The sequence below is a fragment of the Artemia franciscana genome, chromosome 15 (assembly GCF_032884065.1).
Source record: "Artemia franciscana chromosome 15, ASM3288406v1, whole genome shotgun sequence".
Classification (NCBI taxonomy): domain Eukaryota; kingdom Metazoa; phylum Arthropoda; class Branchiopoda; order Anostraca; family Artemiidae; genus Artemia; species Artemia franciscana.
In genome coordinates, this window is record NC_088877.1 from 19,211,411 (window position 1) to 19,237,218 (window position 25,808).

General features: G+C 34.7%; 1 protein-coding gene across 2 annotated transcripts in view; it reads left to right on the plus strand.

Annotated features, from left to right (window-relative positions):
• Window positions 1-19,386, plus strand: part of LOC136036141 (netrin receptor UNC5C-like) — a 111,876-nt gene extending 92,490 nt beyond the window's left edge. The window contains exons 14-17 of one of the 2 annotated variants that reach the window (XM_065718173.1): window positions 8,423-8,569; window positions 9,729-10,000; window positions 15,080-15,181; window positions 17,566-19,386. In XM_065718173.1, coding sequence (XP_065574245.1) covers window positions 8,423-8,569; window positions 9,729-10,000; window positions 15,080-15,181; window positions 17,566-17,737 — 693 coding nt within the window. In that variant the 3' untranslated portion in view covers window positions 17,738-19,386. The remainder of the gene's footprint in view (window positions 1-8,422; window positions 8,570-9,728; window positions 10,001-15,079; window positions 15,182-17,565) is intronic. The other variant, XM_065718174.1, reaches the window with a different exon arrangement.
• The last annotated feature ends 6,422 nt before the right edge of the window (window positions 19,387-25,808 follow it).

Genomic DNA, 25,808 nt, shown 5'->3' on the forward strand with positions numbered 1-25,808 from the left:
GTGATGACAAATATAAAATTTCGACAATTTTAAAGTTGCCTATCAAAGTTAATAGCGTCAGAAAATTTGTATAATTTTAAAAGAAGGAAGACGCCCTGTGTTGATTACTGTTGAACCCTAAAATACAGCATGTCAAAGCACTTCGTTCCAGCAGTTTTATCCTCTATATCCAGAACTGCAAAAGCATCTCGATAATTATGATCATGGATATGTGTTTGCTTATTTTTTTCAAAAGGTATGATTTTAGAATGAGAAGAGAGGGTTCATTCGAATTTAAGTTTATCCTTCTGGTCCTATTATTAGGTAGAATACCCCAAGAAAATACAAAATAAGTTGTTGTGTTCATTGAAATTTTTCTCATTCTAGGCAGGCTGTGCTCTTCTATAGGCTAACTATATTGTTCGCTCAAGAATACAACCATTCTTGGTAATAAACATTGAAGCAAGGAGCGATCTGTCTTAAGAGAAACTGAAAACCCTGGTAGTTTAATAATAATATATACTTTAAAGAATCTAATTTCCATGGTGATTACAAATGTATAAGTTTTTTATGTGTAAAGTTGTCATCGAAGTCATAGCGTTAGGAAATGTAAATAATTAAACAAGAAGAAAAAAAAACACATTGATGAAAATTTCACCATAACATACGACATGTCAGAGAACCCCATACCAGAATTTTCATGCCTCTATACCCAAAGTTACAAAAGTCTTTTTCTCGTGAATTATCATTATGACTGCGTTTTTTGCACTAGGAAGTGCCATATTGAATCAGGGATCTTTGAAGTATCTGTAGAGGGATCATTCAAGTGGAACTTCAATTTCATAGGCCTTAGTCCTATGTGTTGGCGTCGCTAGATACATATTAAAAGAAAAACAAGTTGTTTCATATATATATATATATATATATATATATATATATATATATATATATATATATATATATATATATATATATAGCCCTCAACCCTCCGCTTTTTGTGCTAAAGTTGGACTTTTGCCACAGTGCTTCCGAATTAATGGTCTAAAACAAGAGGGACGTGACAACAAGTTTAGTTTTCATATCGTAATGCTTCTGGACTGAAAATGCATATTTATTTCCAAATTGATAAAAAAAAAAATCACAGTTAACAATCGGCTATGTTGTCGTCGCTGTAAAGTTATTATAGGTAGTTTTTAGTCGAATCGTAGCGTAAAGAGTGGAGAACGAAGGGGGAAGGGGTTAGTCCTCCTCGTGTACTTCATACCCGTTTTAAGTTGTAATGGTTCTCGTTACTGTCATTCAAAATCGCTTGCTTTTTTCGCATTATTCTTTTAAATTTAGTTTCAGAATTTGTCTTAATGTATGTGACTTTTATTTTTTTGATCATAATAAACATTTTTGATATATATTAATTATACCCTTCACAAAGCATAAGCAGAAGGTTCATTTGTTAGTCCCCCATACAAATAGGATAGCTGGTTACTGGAGCGAGCACAAATTATCAATTTATGTTCGTTTTATGTTTTAATGTCGCAACTAATCTCATCAAAAATAACTCTTTAAAATCTTATTCTTAGGGGATAACCACCCATCCTCTCCCTCCTGTGCTGATGTTTGGAAGTTAAAGGGACGATAGGGGGCAAACTACTTTCAATATCGAATTGAAGGACCTTTCACGGAACAGAGGGAAGCTTGGCTAGAAAACACTTGAGGCTTCAGTGATTCCACCTCCCGCTCCCTCAACCCAGAGAAAGATCCAGTAAACTCCCATGTAACAGTTGGTGCGCAACTATACATTATCATGAATAGATTAACCTAGCATCAAACGAACCAACTAAGTCACTAATATTCTTTCAAATGACGCTTAAAAATAATTTTCACAATGTTTATTTTTTATGGATTTCATATGCATATGCATATGAAGAATGCGTCGCTGTGTGGCAATACGGCCTTATAAGCTGGGAGACAAATGAATTGGCTTTTGGATAGTTTATAAAGGATTGGTTATATATGAAATTGCGCTAATCGATGGGGTAGCAGTCTTTTTTATTGGATGTTTTCTTAATTATAGGAATCCATTCAGAAAACGACGAGCGTTAGTTATTACTTGACATTCTAGTTGTTACGAACTTTTCTAGTAAAATCTTATCGAGTTAAGTAGGATAAGGTTAGACTGGAATTGATGAATTTTCATCTGCAAAAAAATCACACGAATTTAGCACCGATTAAAAAAAAAAAAAAAAAAAAAAAAAAAAAAAAAAAAAAAAAAAAAAAAAAAAAAAAAAAACTATTTGATTGGCCTAGGAAACTTTCAATTTTAATTCTTTGTTTTTTAAATAATCTTCTTGACATTCACTTAAAAATTCAAAAAATTTGAGCTAATCACCATACAGCATTGGACTTCAAGTTCTAAAAGAAACAACAACTAGAATGAATTTAGTTTCAAAGAAAATTTGCGATTCGAAACTGAACTGGCTAGAAAAACTTGAACTGCCAACCAATCATATTAGAAGCCAAGTTTGTTTCCAGAATGGGAAGAAAACACGTTCATAAAACAGATTGGATTTAAAACCCGTATTTTCGTGTATCTGGAAGTACAGCAGGATATCACACAGGAATCGCTCTCTAAGGGAAGTATTTATCTGAACTAGTGACTAGTTATTGAGGGCATTCCAAAAGTCGCTTTATCGAGAAAAGCCAAACTACTATTCTATATACTCGCACAAAAATCAGCTAGCTCATTTCTTATGCTTGTTTTTTTCCGGGATTCAAGATCCTAAATCAAACGTAGTATTCTTATAAGTGCAAAATACGAACATCTTTGTGAAATTCACGTTCTAGTTTCTGCATGCAGTCAAAGCCGAGCTTTTTCACGGCAGCTGTCTTGCAAAACAGAAGACCATTGCCAGTTTATAATCGAAAAATAAGTGAGTTAGAGGATTTGCCACACTGAATACGAAAATTCAAAACGAAAAATTAATGTAAATCGCACTCATGTTATTGATAGATACACTTTGAATGTTCGATTAGTAGAAATTACTCTCAAATTGACTCTGTTCATGGGTCAAAATCTGACTCAAATCCGAGTCTGTCATCGATATTAGAGCATCTATAGCTAGGTTTCTCGAATGGGGCTCTGTAGACCCTACAAATTGCTCGGAGCCTCATTGGGAAAGAGCGACATAAGCTAATGTAATATTCATCACGTAGATTCAGATGAAAAACAGTGATATATTAAAGGTTATAGATATCCACCTTTTTTTCACTGTTAAAACCACTTTCTAAGGTTTACAATAAAGCTAGAAATCTCATTAAGGAAACTAATAGTCCAGGAGTTATACCATTACTTGATCTCGAGTCACTGTATATTCTTTCGTGTGCATGTTTTCTTTTTCTAAGCTTCATAGTGACCTCCCCCATCCCCTAATTGTTCCGCCATCTTTTTCCTCGGATCAGAATAATTATAGTCTTCGCTATACCAAAAATCTTATTCAAGTGCCTTTTACTCCTTGTGTAAGGTCAGTTATATTTTCTTCTCTTCTCTTTTTTGCTCTTCCCTCTGTGATTAAGTGATAATTTTAATTTTTTGTTCTTTTCTTCTCTGATTGACTCGTATGTCTTCCCCCTTCTTAACAGGCCAAAGAGCCTTTGGAGGAATAGTAAAATGTAATATTGTATGAGTATTTCATAATGAATAAATCTTATCTTCTCTTAGTTTGAGCCTTGCTTGGCTCAACTTGAATTCAACTGAAGACCTCGACTTAACTCGAAATCACTCCTATTGCTACATTACTAAATAGTTCTCTGGTCTCAAAGTACAGTTTAGACTTTTAATTAGGAAACCTTAGAACGTGTCACAAAAGTGCAATATCTTTCAACATTGAAAAGCTGGCAATTTTGTGGGAAATAAAAACTATTAAAATCTCCCCTGCCGCAGAAACAATACAAGCCACTACAAAACGTTCGTAGACTTGCTTGGAGAGGTGAAAACTCATCCTATTCTAACTTGCATTTAAATTCATCGTTTGTAAAAATTTGCTCCAACAATGCAATAAACCATACTCTAAACATTCCCACTCTTGCTCCTAAAAAATTTTGCTTAAATCCACTCCTGGATTTAATGGGCATTCAAAAAGAAAAGAAAGAAAGAAGGAAGATTTCATTAATACAAGCGGCGCATATTGGATAAGAGTAAGGACCAATATTATAGCTTCAAATCCCCCATTTCTGTTTGAAGCGGGTATACCTTAGGTATATTACCATTTTTTAAAAACTAGGGGTTATTTTCTGTCCCCTCAACTGATGCCCCCGATCTGTTATAAAAATTATGGGTAACAATGTCATTTTTATAACAGCTGAGCTACGAGTCTCAAACAGATTAGCCCAGTAGGATTATTAACTTCTCATCTTGCAAAAAAAGAAGCGTTTAATTGTAAGGATTGGTACAAAGCGATTTTCTCGATTACATAGCTCATACTAGCTGTCATTAATGTCAATTATAAATCTTTTTCACACACTTTGAAATCGTCCTTCCAGCAGCTTAATGTCCTAAACTTGTACATGTTCTGTCTTCCATGAAATCATGTAGCCTTTTTTTGTATGCACAGTTAAAGACACAAAGACAGTAAGATAGCCGTGTGTTTTTTGCCATAATCTCATTGAATATGCAGCTGGATTCGTCATTCACATCAAGATTCATTTGTGTACATTTGCCTGAGAATATACATGGAAAAATGATGACTTTAATTATATGTCATCATTTTTCTTATATTCAATGCGACTTCTGATGGGGAAAAAATGTCAAATTCATGAACCTTTGATCAATGACTAGTAAAATTTAGTTCTTCTTTGCCCGCTGTGAGTGCTTTACTGTGAGTGCCGTCAAGAATCAAAACACATTAAGTACAAATTCAAGCTGGAATAATTGAAGCTTGAAGTTATTTGGGGTAAATCAAAGACGATTTTTTATGGGCATCAGACTCTTCCTCCTTGGAACGTATTTTTATCGTCCATTAAAGATCGGGCCTATATTCATCCATGTTGTTATGTATCAATGGGCCGCCCATTTTATGCCGTACCCCCCCCCCAAGTGTCAGCCTTTCACCATGATTCCAGAGCCCTACACCCAATTCCATTACGTTCCAAGCCTGCTCTGCAAGGTATGGACGCCCTACATGAATTTCAGAGAGAAGGCTCAATGACAATAAATTCAGAAATCTAGTGGCCTTTCTAAGCAGCAAAATAGATCAGTTTGCAGCCCTTGAATTCACATAGTATCAAATTTTAGGTTGTCCATTAGAAAGTCTTTTGGCCTCACTATACCCAGCGTCACGTATTATACGAGACGATCCATCTCTTTTAACTCAGGTTTAATCAAGTATTGTCTTCTTGGAAGGATCCAAAATGGTGGAATTAGTAAAATTTTGTGTTAATACAAAGACTTAAGTTAACAAATATCAATCATGACGTTGGAGTCCCACTTGGTACCGAACAAAATTACCAAAAGAAAAATATATTTGTATCATATCCTAAAACATTATTTGTCTAGTAATTATAAGCTGCATTTTGAAATTTGAGAAATTCCAGTTTTACCAAATGTATCCAAAACATAAAATATAAATTACAAGCTACAAAAATTGTTTTTCAATTACTCAGGTTACATTCTGTAGGCATGCTAACCTTACACAACACATTTAACCCACAGAACATAATACCATACAGGCATTAATGAAACCACATCCTGCATGCAGCCAGTTGGAATGTTAAAGCTTGCTGGAATTGGAAGGCTGCAAAGATTTATAAACTATAAAATTGAAGGACTAACTATGAATTGCGGGCCCCTACTCCCCCTCAAACTTGTACAAATTACGGGATTCTACCATTATATACACATTGCACCATTTTCGACTTAGGGTTATTCAGGGATCCTTTTTCTTTAGTTGGCTAAACCGTCTAAGTATATTAATTACTGCGTGCTCTTATGCAGCTGCTATTCCGTAGCTACCCTTTGTGTTCAAGGTTAAAGGTTTGTATAAAAGGGAGGGGTCTCTCGGATGATGGCAGGTTGGCTGTCGCACTTTGTATAGCTCTGGCAAGGATAATCACGAACATTCTCTGAGTCAGTGTCGGCCTGTTGGGGGTTAGAGTTTGTTTGTTCGAAGATGGTGAATGGCTTCTTCCAGATGTTTAAGAGCATTTCATTTGGTTTGTTTGTTTAGTAGGATTTTGTTTTGTCAAAATGTATGGAGTAAGGAAAATACTTTGATGTGTATGTTTTGTTTTCTTGTAACACTTTATCTGGATAATGAAGTAAGTTTTGAAAATAAGAAAACGTTTTACTTATAAAATTTTCACCAGACCCTGCTCTAGATCAGTCATATAACAAGTGGACTAATTTTGTCAAAATCCTTGGATAGGGCACAGTTGGAGCCAATTTTCCCAAATCAAGTGAAAATGACTGTAAAAAGCAAAAAAAAAGCCATTTGGTACCATAAAGGTAACTTTAGTTTATAAAAGTGCTATAAAGGTACTTTATAATACTAAAAAGGTAAATATGTTCTTAAAAAACTGGCCTGTTTCTGTTGATGCTTGAATTATGCGGGATTATCTTAGTGTTGACAATGGTTTTTCGAAGAAAACAAATTTCATCTGGGGGGCGAACTCGGGTCTAGGGGGGGGCAAACCGAGGTTTGGGAGGGGTAGTTGCCCCCAGTCCCATAGCAAATTACGCTAGCGCATTTAACTAGATTTGAAATCCCCTCTTTTACGTGATTTCCACCCGTCCCCCTACCTTAATGTAAATTCATATGAACAAGTCTGCTTTTTTGTGAAGATTTGGAATAAAATACTAGTTACAAAACCGTCAAATTTGCCAATGTTACTCAACATATCTCAGCACGGATCCTCACGTACTCTTAAATAAAACGATGACATGTTTAAATTAGTATGTAAATTGATGTTGTCTACTTTTCCCATTAGAGTTAGACACAAATCATTGTGTTAGTATAATTACTATATTATAGTAGCTTCATTGAACTAGACACTTATTTATTAAACCTTATTCTTCTGCAACTTGTGCAAAAGAAAGTGTATGATAGACACGCAAAGTGCTAGATTTTAGTTACGTCCAATTACAATCTAAATCACTGTCCATTATAACAGCATTAATGATCGTTATAAATATTTTAGCACTATATTTAATAGTCTTCCAACTGGTTAGGCTACTGTACCTTTTTTTAAATTTGAATTATCAAAGTAGTCTCTTGATCAGGATTTCTCGGCTTTCTTCAAACCGTGGCAAAGACAAACTCAGTCAGCCTGTTGCTTGCCTACAATGGTAGCATAGCTTGTTACAGCTGCCAGTGTGCGCCTGTGACAAGTGTATTTGGAGTATTTGCAGAGTTTTTGGGTTTGGGACAAGTATGTCGCCACTGCCAGCCTTAATGATGCAAATTCCTACTTGTATAATAAAGCTATAACGATTTTGTTTGAAATAAGGTCATATCCAGGGGGGAGGGGTCCGACAGTGTCAACCCCCTGGATACGGCATTTTTTCCTCCAAAAATTTTTTCAAATATCAAGTTTTTAATGTTTTTTTTAAGGTTTTTCCTCCCCCTCCCCGAAAATACCCCCAACAAATATCGTGGATACGGCCTTGGTTTGAAATGTAATCTTAGTATAAGATTTTGTTAAATCATACATACATTATGTGTCCATAACGATATAGTATTGAGATGGTACTTATTTAGCTGATCTAAGGCTAATGATCCCGCTGAGGGTAGGATATAGGTAATACTCCTCTGGAAAGCTCTTCCGCAAAATATTGGCAAGATGTTCTAAGATCTGCATGTCTTGACAGCTCATAAGTATCATCATCATCTCAATACTATATCGTTATGGGCACATAATGTGTGTACCATTTTACAAAATCTTATACTAAGATTAAATATTTGCTGGAGGCTTAAGTTCTCAATCCATCTCTCAATAGCGATGTAAGATGATCGCATCAAATTGTGCTTTCTAAAGAATAATTCTATGCAGTGGCGTCAATTCATGAAAATTGGAGGGGGGGGGGGGCAAATATACTTCCGAAATATAGGGGTGATATTTGTTGTTTTATTTTCATTTTTTTCAATGATAATTCGGAAAAAGGCATTTTTTAGCAAAAATACGTAAAAAAGGGTATTTTTTGAAATCTAGGCGAAGGGACAAAAGTAAAGGGAACCAATTCCCTCCTCGATCCTCCCAATGTGATGCCACTGGCTCTATAGAAAGTCAAAAACCTAAAGAAAATGTTAGTGAGCCTGTCAACAACACCCTATAATTTGGGAAACTTTGAAAAATGATACAACACTCGATTAGAGCATATAAAGTAGTCTAAAATCTAAATTCTTAAAAACTATTCTTGCAGTAAATTCAAATATAATTTTTCTTTTCTCATTAGAAAGTATGTCAGAAAGAAGCACGACATGGGGGCCGTCCATTGGACCTAAAGAAGACAACTGGCTTTAAAGACGACGGACAGTCTCTCCGGCTGGAAATTTCAGACCTTAGTGAAGGCTGGTCCACAAAATCGTCCTCTTTCAGTCAGGTAAATCTCTCGTTTCCACTTTTTTTTTGTTTGGCTTTTAATTATCATAGTCCAACTTAGTTCAGCTTATGGCTTTACACTACTTAGATTACTCTGATATTACTTTCGTAAAATATGTGAATGTCGTAGTTAAAGGGAAGTAAGGTGCTTAGTTTCTATAAAAAAATTGCCTCAAAAGCACCAAATTCCCGGGACTTGGTGCTTGGTAATCTTAATCCACAACGGTACTTCAAAAGGAAAATATAATCTGTATATAAATGCACTTGCTAGGTTTATACAGGATATCTCAAGTCAAGTGCAACCAGTGGGGCCAATTGCGGAGGAAGGTTATCAAATGGTGGACATATGCTCCCTATAGTTTAACGTTTTTGGGAGAGGGGTTGTTTTTATTGGAAAGTACCCTTCTTTGGTATTTTTATTGAAAAATTTGAGAAGCGACAAATTTGCCCCTCTTTAGTTTAAAAAAATCCTCCCCTCCCCCTGAATTGAATGTTCCGTCAACTGAATGAAACACTAACGTAAAATTAACTGAATGTAACAAGAAAACATCTCAGAAGATATGTCTAGATCCCCTAAAACATTTCCCTTTAAGTTCATCTAGGTTTGGAGCGAAGATATCTGCATGAATTTTGGAGTTATGCATTTGGTTTCAGGGGAGACCAGGTGCTTACTTCTAAACTTTGTTTAACATCCTCTTATTTGGTATTCTATACTTTTAATCCAGACGAAAAAATAAGCAAGTTTTGTCTGATTCATTTTTCTTCTTCTTCTTTTACCAATAAACTTCGTCAATTAGAAGTTCTGGACATTCAGACTTATGACTAAATTGGATTGTTTAAATTTAGTTTTCTTCTGTATATGTTGTTAATTGTATATGTATGTGTTTGTGGCCGTGACCCTGCGCTTTTCTTATATATCAAATATACTATACTATACTGTCTTCAAATACACCAAAAACAAGAAGAACAATAGGGAATTTCTCAAGACAGTAGGAAACAAATTAGAATGAATATTTCGGCCCTATGTGCAGTGTGGCTGTGGCCCTATGCAGTGTGGTCTTGGTCGCTGTTTTTACTGTCTTCTTAGGGGATGGGACAAACTTTGATGTTTAAGATAACACCCTGTATTAACATTGATAAGAAAAAAATTATTGTTGCAGGAAATTCCATTTGAATTAATCTGGTGCTCTCAGCAAACAGTTTATTCGACATTCGCCATCATAAAACGATCTTCCCAAACATCAGAGCTTTCTTGTACAATTTCTGCCAAACAGTCATTGCAATGCCAGACCCTAATACGAATCTCGAGGTCAGATCTTAGAAAGATCGCGACACAAAGTCCAGTCCCGAAGCGGTGGCTGAATTCAGTAGTGAACTCATCTAGAAATCAAATTTCGACTGTTATTCAAGAAAACTACAATCAACCATTCAGGTAATGATTTTTGCAATATTTATCTCTGTGTTCGAAGTGCATTGCTCATTAATCAAATAAATATTGAAAGGGCTTCACAATTTTTTATTAACATTTTTTAAACCTACAACGTAGATATTAAATCTGTACCTAGAACCATGATACACCTTAAAACCGTAGCTTTTACTTGTGTATTATGTAATACACACTCGAGAAGTGAAGTTAGGTTACTCATAAGGGAATATACCAAAATATGATGAAACTACAATTCTTTATTGACAAAATTATGAAAAATAAAACAACGAATTATGGTCGGGAGGGCGCACGGTCAATAGTAAACATCAAATCTGTACCTTAATAAAATAAAACAGAGTAAAGCCCCCCAGAAGCGCATTGGTGACTAAGTAAAACCCGCTAGGTTTACACAATTTCCAAGTGTGAAAATCTAGAGCAGTCCGAACATAAGTGCTGCCAATCATTAGAGCCAAACTATTTGACAGAAATGGTACAAGTGGCTCAATCCAATTCTAACTTATCGATGTGTTGGATCTATATTTGCTTGTTCATAATCCGGCATTCAAAAATCAAAACTTACTATTTATCTTTCCCACTATTTCAGTTTGATAGATTATGTTCATGTAGACAGGTGGGGGAAGCGGGGGTGGGCTCTGAGTCATAAAGCTCTTCTTTTTTGGCTATTTTGCGGACTCTCCCTTCTCACTCCGGAGATATATTTGTGCACATTTGCTAAATCACTAGATAAGCAAAAGTTCTAGGTTGCTAAATTGTTAATTTACTTGAAATGTGTTAAGTTTGTTATTTTTGGGGGCCAAATTGAAAAAAAAAAATTTAAACTGACATTTTGACCAATTTTGCCCATAATCTTAAATTTGTCAAGGATACACAGTCCCAGAAGATATGCAAAATGTACGCGGAAGAGTACAAGTAAGCATTACTTCCTTAAAATAGACATAACGTGAATTTAAAGGGTTTGAAATTATTCTTTATTCCTCATATAATATGAGCATATGAGCCTTATTAGAAAGAAATTCCCAAGATTTGACAAAAGAAAATGTAAAAGAGATAACAGAGGAAGAAAAGAATCTCTCATTAAAATAAAAAAAAATATATGGAATTATCAATCAGTTAGTTTTTTTGGAAAATATGGATCAATACGCACTATGAGATAACAGGCTTCTGAATCAATAAGCCTGGAGGGCGTGGGGTTAGGAAACCTTTAATATTTATTTCCTGAATATTTAAAAAATAACACATCTCTTAGTACATTTTAGGGTTTCGCCCAAGGATCATCTGCTCCGTTGCTATCTCCTCTGGTGCCCCTTCCGTGAAGTTAAAACTCAACTTTTATTTGCTATATTTCAAACTTATCAATTTAATATTTCACCATGGGATTAATTTTAAAGCAAGGCTTGCCTTTTTAATTGTCTCAATACTTGTCTTACTAATCTTTGTTCTAATTGAAGGTCCAATGTCCCATGTCCTTTTTTATAGCCTTTTTTCTTATTTTGATAGGTATGTTTGTTTTATGGTTTATATGCAAGAGGCAATTAGTTACGCTTGCCGTAATTAATAAACATATTCTCCAGGTGTCGCTGCTCATTATTGCCACACCGGCTTATCCTCGTACTCATAATTATGCTTCCTGAAAAAAAAAGTTTATTATCAAAAGATTTTGAGTAAGTGATTTAAATGTGGTGGAATAAATAACGTTGGGGGAGTCATTTGCTGTTAACCTTCAGGTGACACTTGATCAGCAATACAGGAACATGGAATCTGGAGAGGAATTGAACCCTGAATCTCTTTAGGCAGGGCTGTATCCAGGGAGATACTGGGTTTGACACCCCCTCCTACCGAAATTTATGTCCGATTGGTAAAAACGTGACAAAAATGCATAAAGACAAATTTTTGACGTGTTTTCTTAAGTTTTTGTTGTAAACCCCCTCCAAAAATACAGAGCTACGAACCCAAATTTTGGATAAACCCTTGTCTTCAGGTACGTAAAATCAATTTTTAATGAATAATAGGGCATAGCGAAGGATATGGTCGCACTTTTGACGTTCCACTACATTGATGGCTACGTACATAGAAGTATATACATATTTCTGATTTGATTTGTCGTTTAATTGATGAAAAATATATTGATGAACATTAGACTGTCAAAAGGCTTCAGAATTTCAAGGCAATATCAAAATAATTATGCTGGTTGGAATATTTCTGTATCAAAAGAAATTTGTATATTTGTCAGAAGAAAAAAAAAATCATGGCACCACAAATTTGTTCATTATAACTGTCAGTCCTTCATATAAGACCTACAAGTTACAAGTACGTAATGGAATTCTCACCCCCCCCTTACTGTGATGGCTTTCCTAGCCACTTCGTAAATCTCGAGTAGTCCCTGATGCATCTCTGAACTGATGGTTTTATTTTATATGTGTATTCCTTGCCAAAATAACAAACCCTGATAAGCAAAATATAAATAGACTTAAAAAGGAAAATGTAAATAAAAGACAAAAAAGTTAACAATGAAAAATAACAAAGGCTGATGGGAAAAGAGGAAAACTCAGTAGCTTTCTCTTTCTCATTTTCTCTCCTTACTTATCCTTCTTACATTATGTTATTCCTCTCAGCAGATTTTTCTCTCTCAACTTTCCTTTTTCTGTGACAAATTCCAGAATCAAGTTTTTTTTTTCAAGCATCGTTGATAAATTGAAAAAAGTTGCAAGACTCTCGTAAACAAAACTTGGTTATCTGCAACTACATGGGTTTATCCCCTGTTCTAAGCGCCACATGTGGGTGGGGAAGCTGCATTATACTTCGGAAAATGGAAAATTGCAAACTATATCTTCAGTTATAATAAGCAAGCTATTTTCTTATAGCATTAGATTTAATTTAACTGACAGTACTTATATTTCCATAATGTTTAGATTTGTCCGTAGTGCTTTTGAGCTTGTTGCAACCATGTGAGTTATGATTAGCTGTGTGGCATAAGTCATTAGTAGAATTTATTATCGATCATCACTAAATTTATCACACTTTGTTAAGCTATTAATTTCAAAAAATGATTCAAAAGATTTGAAAAGGTCATGACCTTAGGAATTTTAGGTGTATGTGAATAAAAAATGGACTAAAAGTATTCAAATATCAGATTTGAATCAAATTGTCATTATATTAACAGAGTGATGCTTTTGTAATATTGTTTAATAACGCATTTTGATTTTTATCTTTGTCATTTTCCATTTGTTGTGTGTTGAGAGCTCCTTACAATAAAGCTAATGTCTTTCGGAGTGATAGGGCTTTAAGTATAAATTAGGCAGAGGTTAGGAACCTGTGCATCACGGCGCGTTTTTGCGTTGCTTGATAGTTGTAACTAGACACTTTACTTGGGCCGGGAGAGGGGGGGGGGTTCAGGATTGGATGAGATGAAAAAACAATATTTAGTATATTGCTGAAGAATAAGCTAATACAATTACTTTTGACAGTATTTTCTTACTAGAATATAAAAGTCCCAAGGTCCGCTTTCTATGCTAAATTTTGACTTCTCTCTCTAAACTTTAAGAACGAATGCTATAATAACACATGGACAATTGGGAATGGGATAAGGAGCATTTTGTGCAATGTTTCAAAGGATTTTGAAACTCTGGTAAAAAGGATTTTGACAGAAATATATACATAAAAAAACTTGTCTTCAATGGTATTTCCAAACTTGTAAAATTAATTGAGTTTACTGTTACCCATCGAAAGTGCTTGGCATCATAAAATTTGCATTAATCCAGAAAAAGGGTGGAACACCCTTTCCCCCAATAAAAAATGGAAATCTCAATCTTCTTTGTATCGAATGAGTAATCGTAAAATATGGGAAGGCGGTTCGTTCAAATATAATTTTGATGTTCTAACGCCAGTTTGAGTAACAAAAGAAAGCGTACATCTGCAAAATGTTGATTTCTACCAATTTAAGTCACAAGACAACATTTGCGGCCGTAGAAGGCCAAACACTGCTGTGCATGAATTCTGAGATAGCTATAGTGCTTAGAACTATCAATATACTCTATTTAAACGGCCTTCCAATATCAGAAGCCATACTGCTGTATATGTCCCTAAACACGTGCACTGTCTATGTAGAACTAAACCGGGGGTAAAATTTGCCCAATGACCCCCCTTCCCTTGAAAAGTTTTGAAATAATTGCATACAAGATGTGGCCGCATCAAGTAAACTGTTATGAAAATGTGGGTCTTTAGCGTAGAGAGGATGGGATTGGGTGTTTCATATTTCTACTTTCGCATTTATAGTAATCCTGAATATTATATTGAACACGGACTGGAATTAAACGAAAAAAATAAAGTTCTGTTGAAAGTAGAGTGAAAACAAAACTTAAAACCAACAGACACTATTCTATAAGAGAAGTTGATCGTTACTTCCTTTGGCCCCTATTCTCTGCGCTTGAGCTTATCTTATGAATTGCTGAAGGTCTAGACACTACTCTATAATTTGTTAAAACTGTAACGTAAAGAACGAGAATCTTAGGGGACAGGAGGTCTCCTTTTTTGTTTAATTCTATTTTAAAGTTCAATTAAGTGATAAACATGGAGATGTTATAATGCAAAGATTAAATATAGTGTGTCATGTAGCAGAAAAAGGTTCAGAGCTGATGGTTCTTCTGTTAATTGAACATCAAGTTGCCATTGTTAAAAGGGGCGTAATTTGCTATGAGGCAAAGGTGAACTGCCCCAGACCCTATTTTGCTCCTCCCGGACCCCAGTTTGCCCACCCAAGATGAAGTCTAGCTTATTCAAATATTTTATCAAAAATAAGATAAGTCTGGATAATTCAAGCATCCTTAGAAACAGGTCGGTTTTCTTTAGTATATCTTTGCTTTTATGTTACTATATGGCTTGTTTTCCTATTTTCACTGTCATTTTCACTTGATTTGTGAAAATTGGTTTCAGCTCCCCCCCCCAGAATTTTGACGAAATTAGGCCACTGACTGTCAATAAAGATGAAGAACCAAGGAAAAGTAGCAAGAAAAGCCAATAATTTGAAACCTTCAACAATTGTTTTGGCAATTTTTTTTCTTTTTTCAGGTTACCAATAAGTGTGAAAAGACAGTTGAGTTTATCCCTTGACCCGCCGAACGCCAGAGGCAGTGATTGGCGGCTACTGGCAGAAGAACTCAAGTTTCAGAGGTAAATTTTAATTCAGTATTATCTTCCTACCGGGTGCATTGCCATGTTTTCGAAGCAATCGTGTTTCGGTCACTTATCCGATTATCGAAACTAGTAATAAGCCCTTAGTACTTCCTCAGGAGGTCACAATAACCGCGTGATAAATAAACTAAAATGCTAATAAATTAGGGATCAACTATTACTAAAATGCTATTTTGATAGGGATCAACTAAAATGTGGGAAGGAAACAAGAATGTTAGAACGAATTTTTGAATAACTTAGAGAATTTTCTAAAACAAGATTATGTTAGGAGCACAATGAACTACGATGTACCGTTCGTACTTTGATTTGTCTCAGTAGTCGAGAAACTTTAGAGTTAAATTCGAGTAAGTTGTAGCAAAATTTTTTTGGGGCAGCCAATATACCGCTCTAAAAGATATATCGTCCATGTTTACCCCCCTCCCCCACTCCCAGCTTGTAGCAAAAATTTTTTGGGGGCAGTCAATAAACCACTCTAAAAGATATATCCTCTATGTTTTACCCCCCTCCCCCACTCCCAGATGTACCACAGCTTTGTGTTTTTACTTCCTTTTGATGTACAAGAAGATATCTTTCTCACGATTCTTCTACCACAAACCGTGATAGTTTGCTCTCTTAAGTTTATTAGGAAATCATTGTCTAGTCATTGGGTTTTCTTGTATTTGGAGTGATTATATCTAATTTCTGTCCAATTATATTACCATGATTTTTTGTCTGTCAGAGTATCGGTTCTTTCCGTCTAATTCCGAGAGCCAAGTAACTGTGCAAAATTATATCTAAGCACGAATGCAATCAAAGAGGTTGTGCGTTGACTGTTGACGGTATATATGGCATTGTGCCCCCGGTCACGCTTCTGGCTGTACCTCCCATACCTTAAGACTGTCACTGGACACCTTTCAATTCTTCATCCGTGCCTTGATCTCGCCTCTTGTATATAAGAAGCTACCTAATCTCTAGCTCCTTGATGAGATCATAGGTGTAAGCATTACATTTCAAACATGCATCTAATCAATAAACTTATGGTGGAAAAGTGATACGCTTTTTTAGTTTAATTATTTCAAATTAAGTCAATCCTAGTTTTTTATTCCTTTTCCAGTTGGAATTTTTTTTCCTGGTCACGTTCAAGAACACTTCAATGGGAAGTTGCCTGTGGCAAAGCGTGTCTTGCATTGGAAATAAAGTTTTCTGTTAGTTTGTTCAACGTGGGAAAGTCAAGGAGGAAATAGTATTTTCGTTTTTTTGAGACAAGCCATATTGTATTTCTGACTGTAGAGAGGTGGGGTTTCAGATGTATTTAACGATTGATTATCTAATGATAACATAAATAAGGAGAAAATCCAAGTTGAAAAAAAGGACAATTTCAAAACGATTGAACAGTAATATCCAAACAGGAATGAAAATGTTATTCATTCTTAAGATTATATGACGTTTTTTTTATTTTTATGAATGATATATTAAAACAAAAAAAAATACGTATTTTGTTTGTTTTTGTCATTTATTTCATGTATCAAAACAAGATGTTGTATTCAAAATTGCTTAAATTGTTATAGCAATTTTCAAATAAATTTATGCCCGCTACGGTGGACGAGTTTGAAAACATTTTTATGTAGGCCTATATAAAATATAGACAAAACAAGAAAGGGGGCCGATTTTTTCCAGACAGTGGAAGAAAAAGAGAAAAAGTATTTTCAATTTTTCAATACTTTCAATGTTTCAATATTTTCAATTTCCGCACATGTCGAGTACACACTCGACAATCCTCGTCTGCGGACACAATTACAAAACTACATAAAATTAAAATTTTAAGAAATATAATAATTAATTGTTGGTCAGACCTTTACCGTGACGAAGCCAAGGTGCGACATAGATCCTGACCTTGTTTCCAAAATAACGATTGCCGGCCTTACAATTGTATGTCTCTTATTTCAGAATTTCTAATCCTTTGGTGACTTAAGATTGCTTCTATTGATGACGATTATCGGGCGTACTATTAGAACATACAAATATTTGCTATTTTAACTTCCCACTTCTACCTTTGCTTCTAATTCTTCACACTTATGGTGGAAATGCAGTGTGGTTTTCACAATATTTACTGGTATAGAGAAAGATGTGTACCGAACAGATTTATTGTAGAGAAAATGTGTCTTTCAGAACTGTTTTCTCTCACACTCCCGCCCACCAATTTTCCCTGACATTTAAATTGCGACATCAAAAATTGAAGTCAATGACACATAAAACCCACAGACATGTATCATAGCCGACTAAAGTAAATCTTGTAGTGCGGCGAATAGTCTACAAAAACCATATAATAAATTAGAAAAAATTCAGAAAAAATGACATGGCGTGTAATTAAGTTTTCCCAACAGATACATTAACTTCTTTGCGACAAAGCCGAGTCCAACGGAGCATATTCTCGATTTGTGGGAGGCAAAAAACAAAGATGTTAATGCCATTGTGGGGCTGATCAACGTCCTAAGACTGATGCATAGGGAAGATGCCGTAGCCATTCTAGAGCAAGTTGCCGGGCCCTGGTGCTGACAGAACCTGATGTTTGACTGAAAATCGTACTTTTTCTAGAACTTATGAAACAGTATTATGATATTTATGATGTTTTTGTGTGCACACGTTGTGTTTCAAGTTTGTTGTGCATTACTGATAGATTATAGGTTTTAAAATTCGTATTTTAAAGAGGGAGTTGATTTTTTTTGTGTTTAAAAGTGGCGACAAAGGACACTGATTCCGGTTTTTCGTCTTTTTTAATTAAGGTGATTTTTGATATATTTTCTTTGTTTAGGAGTATCGAAGATAGTTTATTATTGAGATACGATTCAATCCAAGAGTTTGTCCCTCGGCAGGTTTTTACAAACTAAAAGCCACGTGAAACTTTACCCAGGGGTAGGGGGTTTGAACTCTCCCCAAGATGTTGTATCACTCGTAAAAACGTAGGAAAATGAATATAAACAAACTTGTTATACGTTTTAAAGATTTTTCCACCCCACCCCGAAAAAATTCCATCACTAACCCCCCCCCCCCTCTGAAATTTATATAGTTTATTATTAAGATATGCTCTAATAGTAAAATTCGTCCCTTGGCAGTTTTTTTGCAAATTAACATTCACGTAAGGCGTGATCCAGGGGGGTTAGGAGTTTTGAACCTTTCCCCCAAGATGTTTGTACGACTCGTAAAAACATAACAAAAGGCATATAAAATAAATTTGTTATGTGCTTTTTAAGTTTTGTACCTTCCCCCCCCTGACCCCCACCCTGAAAAATTGCTGGATACGCCCTTGCATTCACGTTTCATTGGCTAATTTATTAATAATAACAAAGGCAAAGAAATGCCTTTGTCAGCTCTTTTTCTGATATGCCTAGCACCCTTACCCACTTTATCATCCTATTCAAACGCATATGCGGAAATACACTCGAAGGCCTCCCACATCTGGGGGGAGTTGGGGATGGGAGTTAAAAATAAAATGATGGATTAAATGGAACATACATAATGCTATAAATCATATGAATCCTGCTTATTTTATAAATCATGGAGTTTCACGGGTTTAAACCCGAAGTTCAGAACCCTTTGAATATGTGCCCATTCTTAATCATAGAAGGTAATCTCGAGGAACTTCCATCTTGCTTATCAATAATATATTGAACCCATCAATGTTCCGTATTCTAAGGAATTTTTCTTAGGAGAATCTTGCTCTATAACCTAACACTTTTGAGCGAAATTGATATAACGTCCAGTTCCTCGGAAGAAGTTAATAAGGATTCCTTGTTAAGGATGCAGAAATGTTGGAGATCATTTCTAAATGATGAGTAAATTTTTTACCAAGGGATAAGGTCGACTAATTTCACATCATTTTCAGTTTGGAAAAGAAATGATCATGTCTCTTGGGCTTAGTAGGGCTGTAATGCTGTGCTGTAAAATGCCCTTTTACTAATTTCGTTAAAAAGATTTTACAAGTTTTGCCTTGATTTTATTACATCCATATCGGTTTGGAATCGAAAAGACTCAAGTGGCAGCTTTTATCTTTACCTTATCACTTGAAATCATTCACGCTGGATCAGTTGGTCCAATTCATATTCCAGCATCTTTTCTAGTTTCTATGAAACTTCTATGTTTAATTTTTCCCAGATGCTGCATTTTTCTTTTTCTTGCTTGGAGTAATCGTTTCAAATTCAAGCTTTGGCCAGTAAGAATTGTAGACGTTAACACCCAATCAGAAAAAGCATTAAAGTTTCTAGTTTTCTGTTATGGATCCCATGATCTTCAGACAGTCTTAGAAGTAAATTTAGTTCTCTATGCGGAAAAGTCTAAAGAAGCATCACATAAAACTGAACGGAGCGTGAATAAGGCATTTCAGGAGCTGGAGATTTTCCCGGATATCTACTTACAGTATTTAAAAAAAGCTCCCTCCGCTCAAACTGGCTCAAATTCTGAAAAATCATCGGTAGCTGTTCTTGTTGAAAAGTTAGTTTCTACGGAACAAGAGTTAGCACAAACAAAGCAAAATATGCTCAAGGATATCGGGAAATTGGTCACAGAAAAGGTAGCACAAAAAAATAGTATCAACCCAGTTACTGCTGAACAGATAATATCCCAAGTTTATGATGGATTATCAGTCGAATATAATGGTAAATTTGATAAAATTGGCAAAGTACTTAAGGGGTTAAGAGCTCAAATAGAGTTGCTGGAAAATCGTATTGCAAAAATGGAAGATAGACTTGACGAGTATCAACAAGAAGCTCAGCTTGATTCCCTTGTATTCGTAGGGGTCAAACAGGCCCCTGGTGTTGACCTAAAAGTAACAATGCACAATATAATAAAGGACAAAATGGGCTTGAGTGCTCTTATGAGTGATCAAATTCTTTCTATGCAACGTTTTCGCTTACCCAACCCTACAGCTCAGATTAGTGATGAAAGTCGAGTTGCCCCTGTGATTGTCAAATTTTCTAATAAAGATGTTGCGCATACTGTCTTTAAAGCGAAGTCTAAGCTAGCGAAATCTGGTGTTTTTGTGAATGAATATCTCACGAAGCAGCGCAAGATTATCCTGGACAGTGCTAGAGATAAGTTCGGAGCAAAGAACGTTTGGTCGGACCAAGGCCGTATTTTTGCTCGCCTACCAGGTGAAGCTTCTTCTAGGAGGCTTAGGAAGGTTGAAGACACCTTCTAGATTAATATCTTATTTTATTTCTCGTTTGTAGTATTTATTTGTTTATTGTTTTGTCTTCGTTTGTTTGATCTTTTCTTTTTTGTGCGTTATCTTGCTTATCTTCTTTTACCATTGTTTTGCTTATGATTCGTCTTGTTGGCCACTCTCCCCCCCCCCCCCCTATGGAGAACACATTTTTTTTTTTTTTTTTTTTTTTTTTTTTTTTTTTTTTTTTTTCATTATTATTCCACCTGTCCCCGTATTGCAAAAAAAAAAATTATTCATATAGGTTAACTATGCGTTTATAATGATTCGCAAACTGATTATTTACGTACTATATGTCTGATCAGTTGAATGGCATGAATCGGTTGCGAAAATTTGAATCTGACCCTTTTCGACTGAATGATATACTTCGCGATGGAATAGCAAATGATAATTTTGCAATTGATTTTGATTGCCAAAGATTGAGTAAATATATTCCAGTTACGTCGTCGTCATGGGAAAAAAGTGAGAATTTTCTTAGTGTATGCCATTGGAATTGTCATCTAACTACAAGTTATAATGATATCTTGCATTTGCTAGATCTGTCTAATAGCTATTTTGATGTTATTGGTTTTTGCGAGACTTTTTTGACTTCTGAGCATTTTCTGCCTTCATTTCAATTTCCAGGTTACCAATTATTTGTGAAAAACCGTGAGCTGATGGCAAGGGGAGGTCTAGCATTCCTTGTAAAAAATGGGATATTTTGCCGTCAAAGGGGGGATGTCGATGTTTGGATAGAGGGTAAGGTTGAATCGTTTACTCTTGAACTGGCTATTGATTCAAAAAAACTTATTGTAAGTGAGGTTTATAAACCACCAAGTGCTCGTTTGGAGGATTTCACGGAAGGATTTGAGATATTAATGAGAGCTGCGGTATCTAGCAAGTTAGATTTTATTTGTATGGGAGATTTTAATTTTGATTTGTATGATTTACATGCTATTAATCTTGATTTTTTAAATTTGATGGTTTCAAATGATTTATTTCCCCTTGTTGGGGTCCCGACACGTATAACTAGTCATTCAGCAACTATAATAGATAACATTTTTGTTAGTTCGAAGTACCTGAAATCTAGTGCTGCTGATGTTCTGGTATTCCCATGTTCGGATCATCTCCCAGTTGTAGCTTCTGTGCCACTAGTAATTGCCAAAGAGAAAAAGGCAGAAAAAAAGCAAATGCGGCAATTAAGGAAGCAGAATATGGAAAACCTTGCTGAGGAACTTAGTAAGGTTTCATGGAAACCAGTTTTTGATGAGACAGAAGATGCATCCCATGCATTTGATATTTTTATGAATATTCTCCAGCCGATATATGATAAAACATGTCCACTAAAAGTGTTGAGAAATACAAGGGAATCACCGAGAAAGCCGTGGGTTACATCAGAACTTATTCAGATGATTAAGAAGAGGAATCTACTGTATCAGTCATTTTTAGATTGCCAAAGTGCTGATATGTTTGAAGAGTTCAAAAAAATAAGAAATCAAGTGAATACATTACGAAGATCTTGTGTCAAGAGTTATTATGAATTGAAACTTGGGGAAACAAAGGGGGACTCAAGGGGAACATGGAAGGTTTTGAGAGAAGTGTTGGGTAGTGACAAGAAGAAAAATACACCAACTTCACTAATTGTGGATGGAAAAGTCTATGAAGGCAAGCAGAGCATTGTGAATCACTTTGGTGCCTACTTCTCGACGATTGGTGAAGTGGTTCAAAAGCAAGACCAGCCACTGAGTCAAGGAACAAGTGAGGAAGCTTTCATTGATGATAGAGGCCTGGGACTAATAATGGAGGCTGAAGAAACGAATATGCAGGAGTTGAAAGAAATTGTAAATAGTATTAAGTCCAACTCTTCAGGTAGTGACGGTATAAGCCTTAAGACATTCAAGCTTATTATGGTTTATCTCCTACCATGCCTTGTTTACATGATTAATTTATCACTGAAATCGGGAGAATTCCCGCAAAAGCTTAAAGAGGCGCGAGTGATTCCTCTTCACAAAAGTGGCTCAAAGACTGATCTGACTAACTGGAGACCGATTTCTCTACTGTCGGTGTTCTCGAAAATGTATGAAAAAGTTATGCATAAAAAGCTTTATGCACATTTAACAAAACATGGTTTTTTAAGTGATAGTCAGTTCGGATTCAGGAAAGGACATTCTACTGTTCATGCTATGCAGCATTTTCTTGATTTTCTGAATACATCAATGGAGAATGGTGAAATGACTTTATCGGTTTTTATAGATTTTAAAAAAGCGTTTGACACGGTTGATTTTAAAATTTTAATTGATAGGCTAAGGTCACTTGGAGTCACAGGTAGTATTTTAAAGTGGTTTGAATCTTATTTGATAGGGAGGTCGATACGTGTATGTTTTGATGATGTTATATCTAATAAATTTTTTATAAGTTGTGGTGTTCCGCAAGGTTCTGTTTTGGGTCCCTTACTATATCTTGTATATGTAGATACTATGCGGTTTTATGTTCCGGGTGTTGTTAATACTTCTTTCGCTGATGACACGGTATTTTCAGCTGCTGCAAGAAATGCTGATGATCTTGTGGAGAAAATTAATCAAGCTTTAAGTCATCTTTTAATTTTTACAAAGATTAGCCGTTTATCAGTGAATGTTTTAAAAACTCATTTTATATTATTTAGTAGGAAAGGAAGTCCAGTTGATTTAAATGGAAAAATATTTCTTTGTAATAGGCCATTGAAACAAGTAGCTGTGGTGAGATACCTTGGTTTCCAGCTTGATCAAAATCTGAATTGGAAAGCACATGGTGATCAGGTGGCAGCTAGGGTATCTAGAGGGCTTGGATTGATTCGGCGTCTGAGAAATCAGTTACCTCATTCTGCCCTTTTAACTCTTTATCATTCTATTGTCATGCCTTATATTTCTTATGGTTGTGTGATATGGGCTGGTGGATTTTATACAAATTTTAAACGTGTTCAGGTTTTACAAAATAAAGTTATTAGACTACTAGGAAATTATGTCCATGGTGAAAATGATACAGTTAATTGCTATAGGAAACTTATGATCTTTAATGTTAGCCAACTTCATGATTATCAACTTGCTATATTTGTATTTCAGAGTATTTATGGTTTGTCCCCTGAAATTTTTCGTCAAATGTTTATAAGGAATTCTTCATACCACTGTTATGAGACTAGAAATATGGATGATTTGGTATACGAGTGTCGAGCTCTGAGAGGGGAAGTTTTAGTCCCAGGTTTACTGGACCAGTAGTGTGGAATTCTTTACCAATGAGTATAAGGTTATCTGAAAATATTAGCCAGTTTAAGAGTAGACTGAAGAATCACCTTCTGAGTAGAAAATAAATAAATAATTTAAATTGGATGGCTTATTGATTTTTTTTTTTTTTTTTTTTTTTTTTTTTTTTTTTTTTTTTTTTTTTTTTCTTATTCTTTGTTTTCCTGTTGTTTTCTTGTTCCCAATTTTTTTGTTTCATTTTGTTTATTTTTTTTTTTTTTTTTTTTTGTTAATGTTGTTGGTATTGGTGCTCATTAATGTTTATCAGCCACTACTAACAAGTCTCTGACTTTCTAAAGTGGCTGATGTGGTTTGTTTTGTATATTGATGATATGTATAATAAAAGTGTCTCTCTCTATGTAATTTGACCCTTCCCGTCCATATTTCAAGGGAATTGAATAAAAATCTTGTGTTGCCACTTTAAGTAGTACCTGATTTACTTTTGTTTTACTAATGTTCATGCTTATGTTACGATATTCTCTGTGCCTTTATAAATGTTTTAGCGTTTGTTGTTTAGACATTTATTTTTACATGGGAAATAGCATTTTAAGCCTGGCCGGGAGAAATAGTTTGACGACCAGTGTTCACGTTTAAGACGGTTTATTATTTTATACGTGTGTATAAACCTTAAATTTATAGATATAGCGGTGAATACTGTTTGTATTAAATGGTTAAGTAACTACATTTTCGTAAATCTCCTGTATACACAAAAATCCCAAAACTTACAAGGGAAAACTAACAGTAAAAACTATCTCTTGACATTTATTTTTTACTTTCGATATTTAGTGAGTAAAAGTCTTGTGATATTGGGTAAAATTTCTATTTTAATTCCTAGCAAACATAGGGGATATTGCATAATACCTAATCGTAATATTGCAATGTCTTACCCTTTTAGACATACTCCGCCGGCACTATGAATGGAAACAAATTAATTTTTTGTGCGTAAGAAGAAACTTAATTCCCCCTTTATCGTGCACAAAACAAAATGTGTATCTCTTACTTTTCTCAAAAATTCTAAAAAGAAAAGTTTTCGCTAAGATGAAATACTGTTTCAGTAATTCATAAATTTACAAAATGTAAGATATTAGCTTTTGTTTTGGGCATAAGGATAATTTTGAAGGTGGAATTGCAGAACATTTTGCAGAAAGTGCATTCTATATATGCATTATGTTATAAGTTATAGCATATAGAATGCACTTTTTATACTATTTCTTATTTTATTTTCTATATTATTATTATTATCGTTTTTATTATTATTATAATTATTATTATTATTATTATTATTGTTACTATTATTGTTATTATATTATTATTTATTATATTATATTATTTTCTTATATTATTTACTATATTATTTTATATATATTTCTGTATTATGCTATAAGTTTTATAGTCGCTTAAGTACTTCAATTTTATATTATAATGTGACGCGCTTTAGTATTTGTCATGATTGTTATATTATAAATGTAAATACATAAACTTGTATTAAATTTTTTCAATGTTGTATTTTATAGTTCTATTATTTATAAATAATAAATTGGAAATGAACTATGTCTTTGTTGCTATAAGACTTTTACTGTCCAAGCAGTCGCGGACTTGGATAAAGAGTTAGGGCTTTCTTGGAAATTAAATCTTCAGATTTTTTTTTTATATTAGTTTGTTCCTTAAGAAGTACAGCTCTTTACCAAGGAAACACTGGAACATTGCCAAAGGTAAATCTAATTACTTGAGCTGTATAATTCATGAGTATACAACAAGTTTTCCCCCGTGAAGGACAGTCACATTTGTCGCTCTGCAAATTTAGCCCATAGCTCACACTATATATATATATATATATATATATATATATATATATACTAGCTGTTGGGGTGGCGCTTCGCGCCACCCCAACACCTAGTTGGTGGGGGCGCTTCGCGCCCCCCCAAGCCCCCCTGCGCGCGTAAGTCGTTACGCGCCATGTTAGTTACGCGCCATTGTAGTTGTGTCCCTATGTCCCACCTGTGAATATATATATATATATATATATATATATATATATATATATATATATATATATATATATATATATATATATATATATATATATATATATATATATATATATATATATATATTTTAACTACGTAAAACTTGCGAATATACAACATTCTTTGCT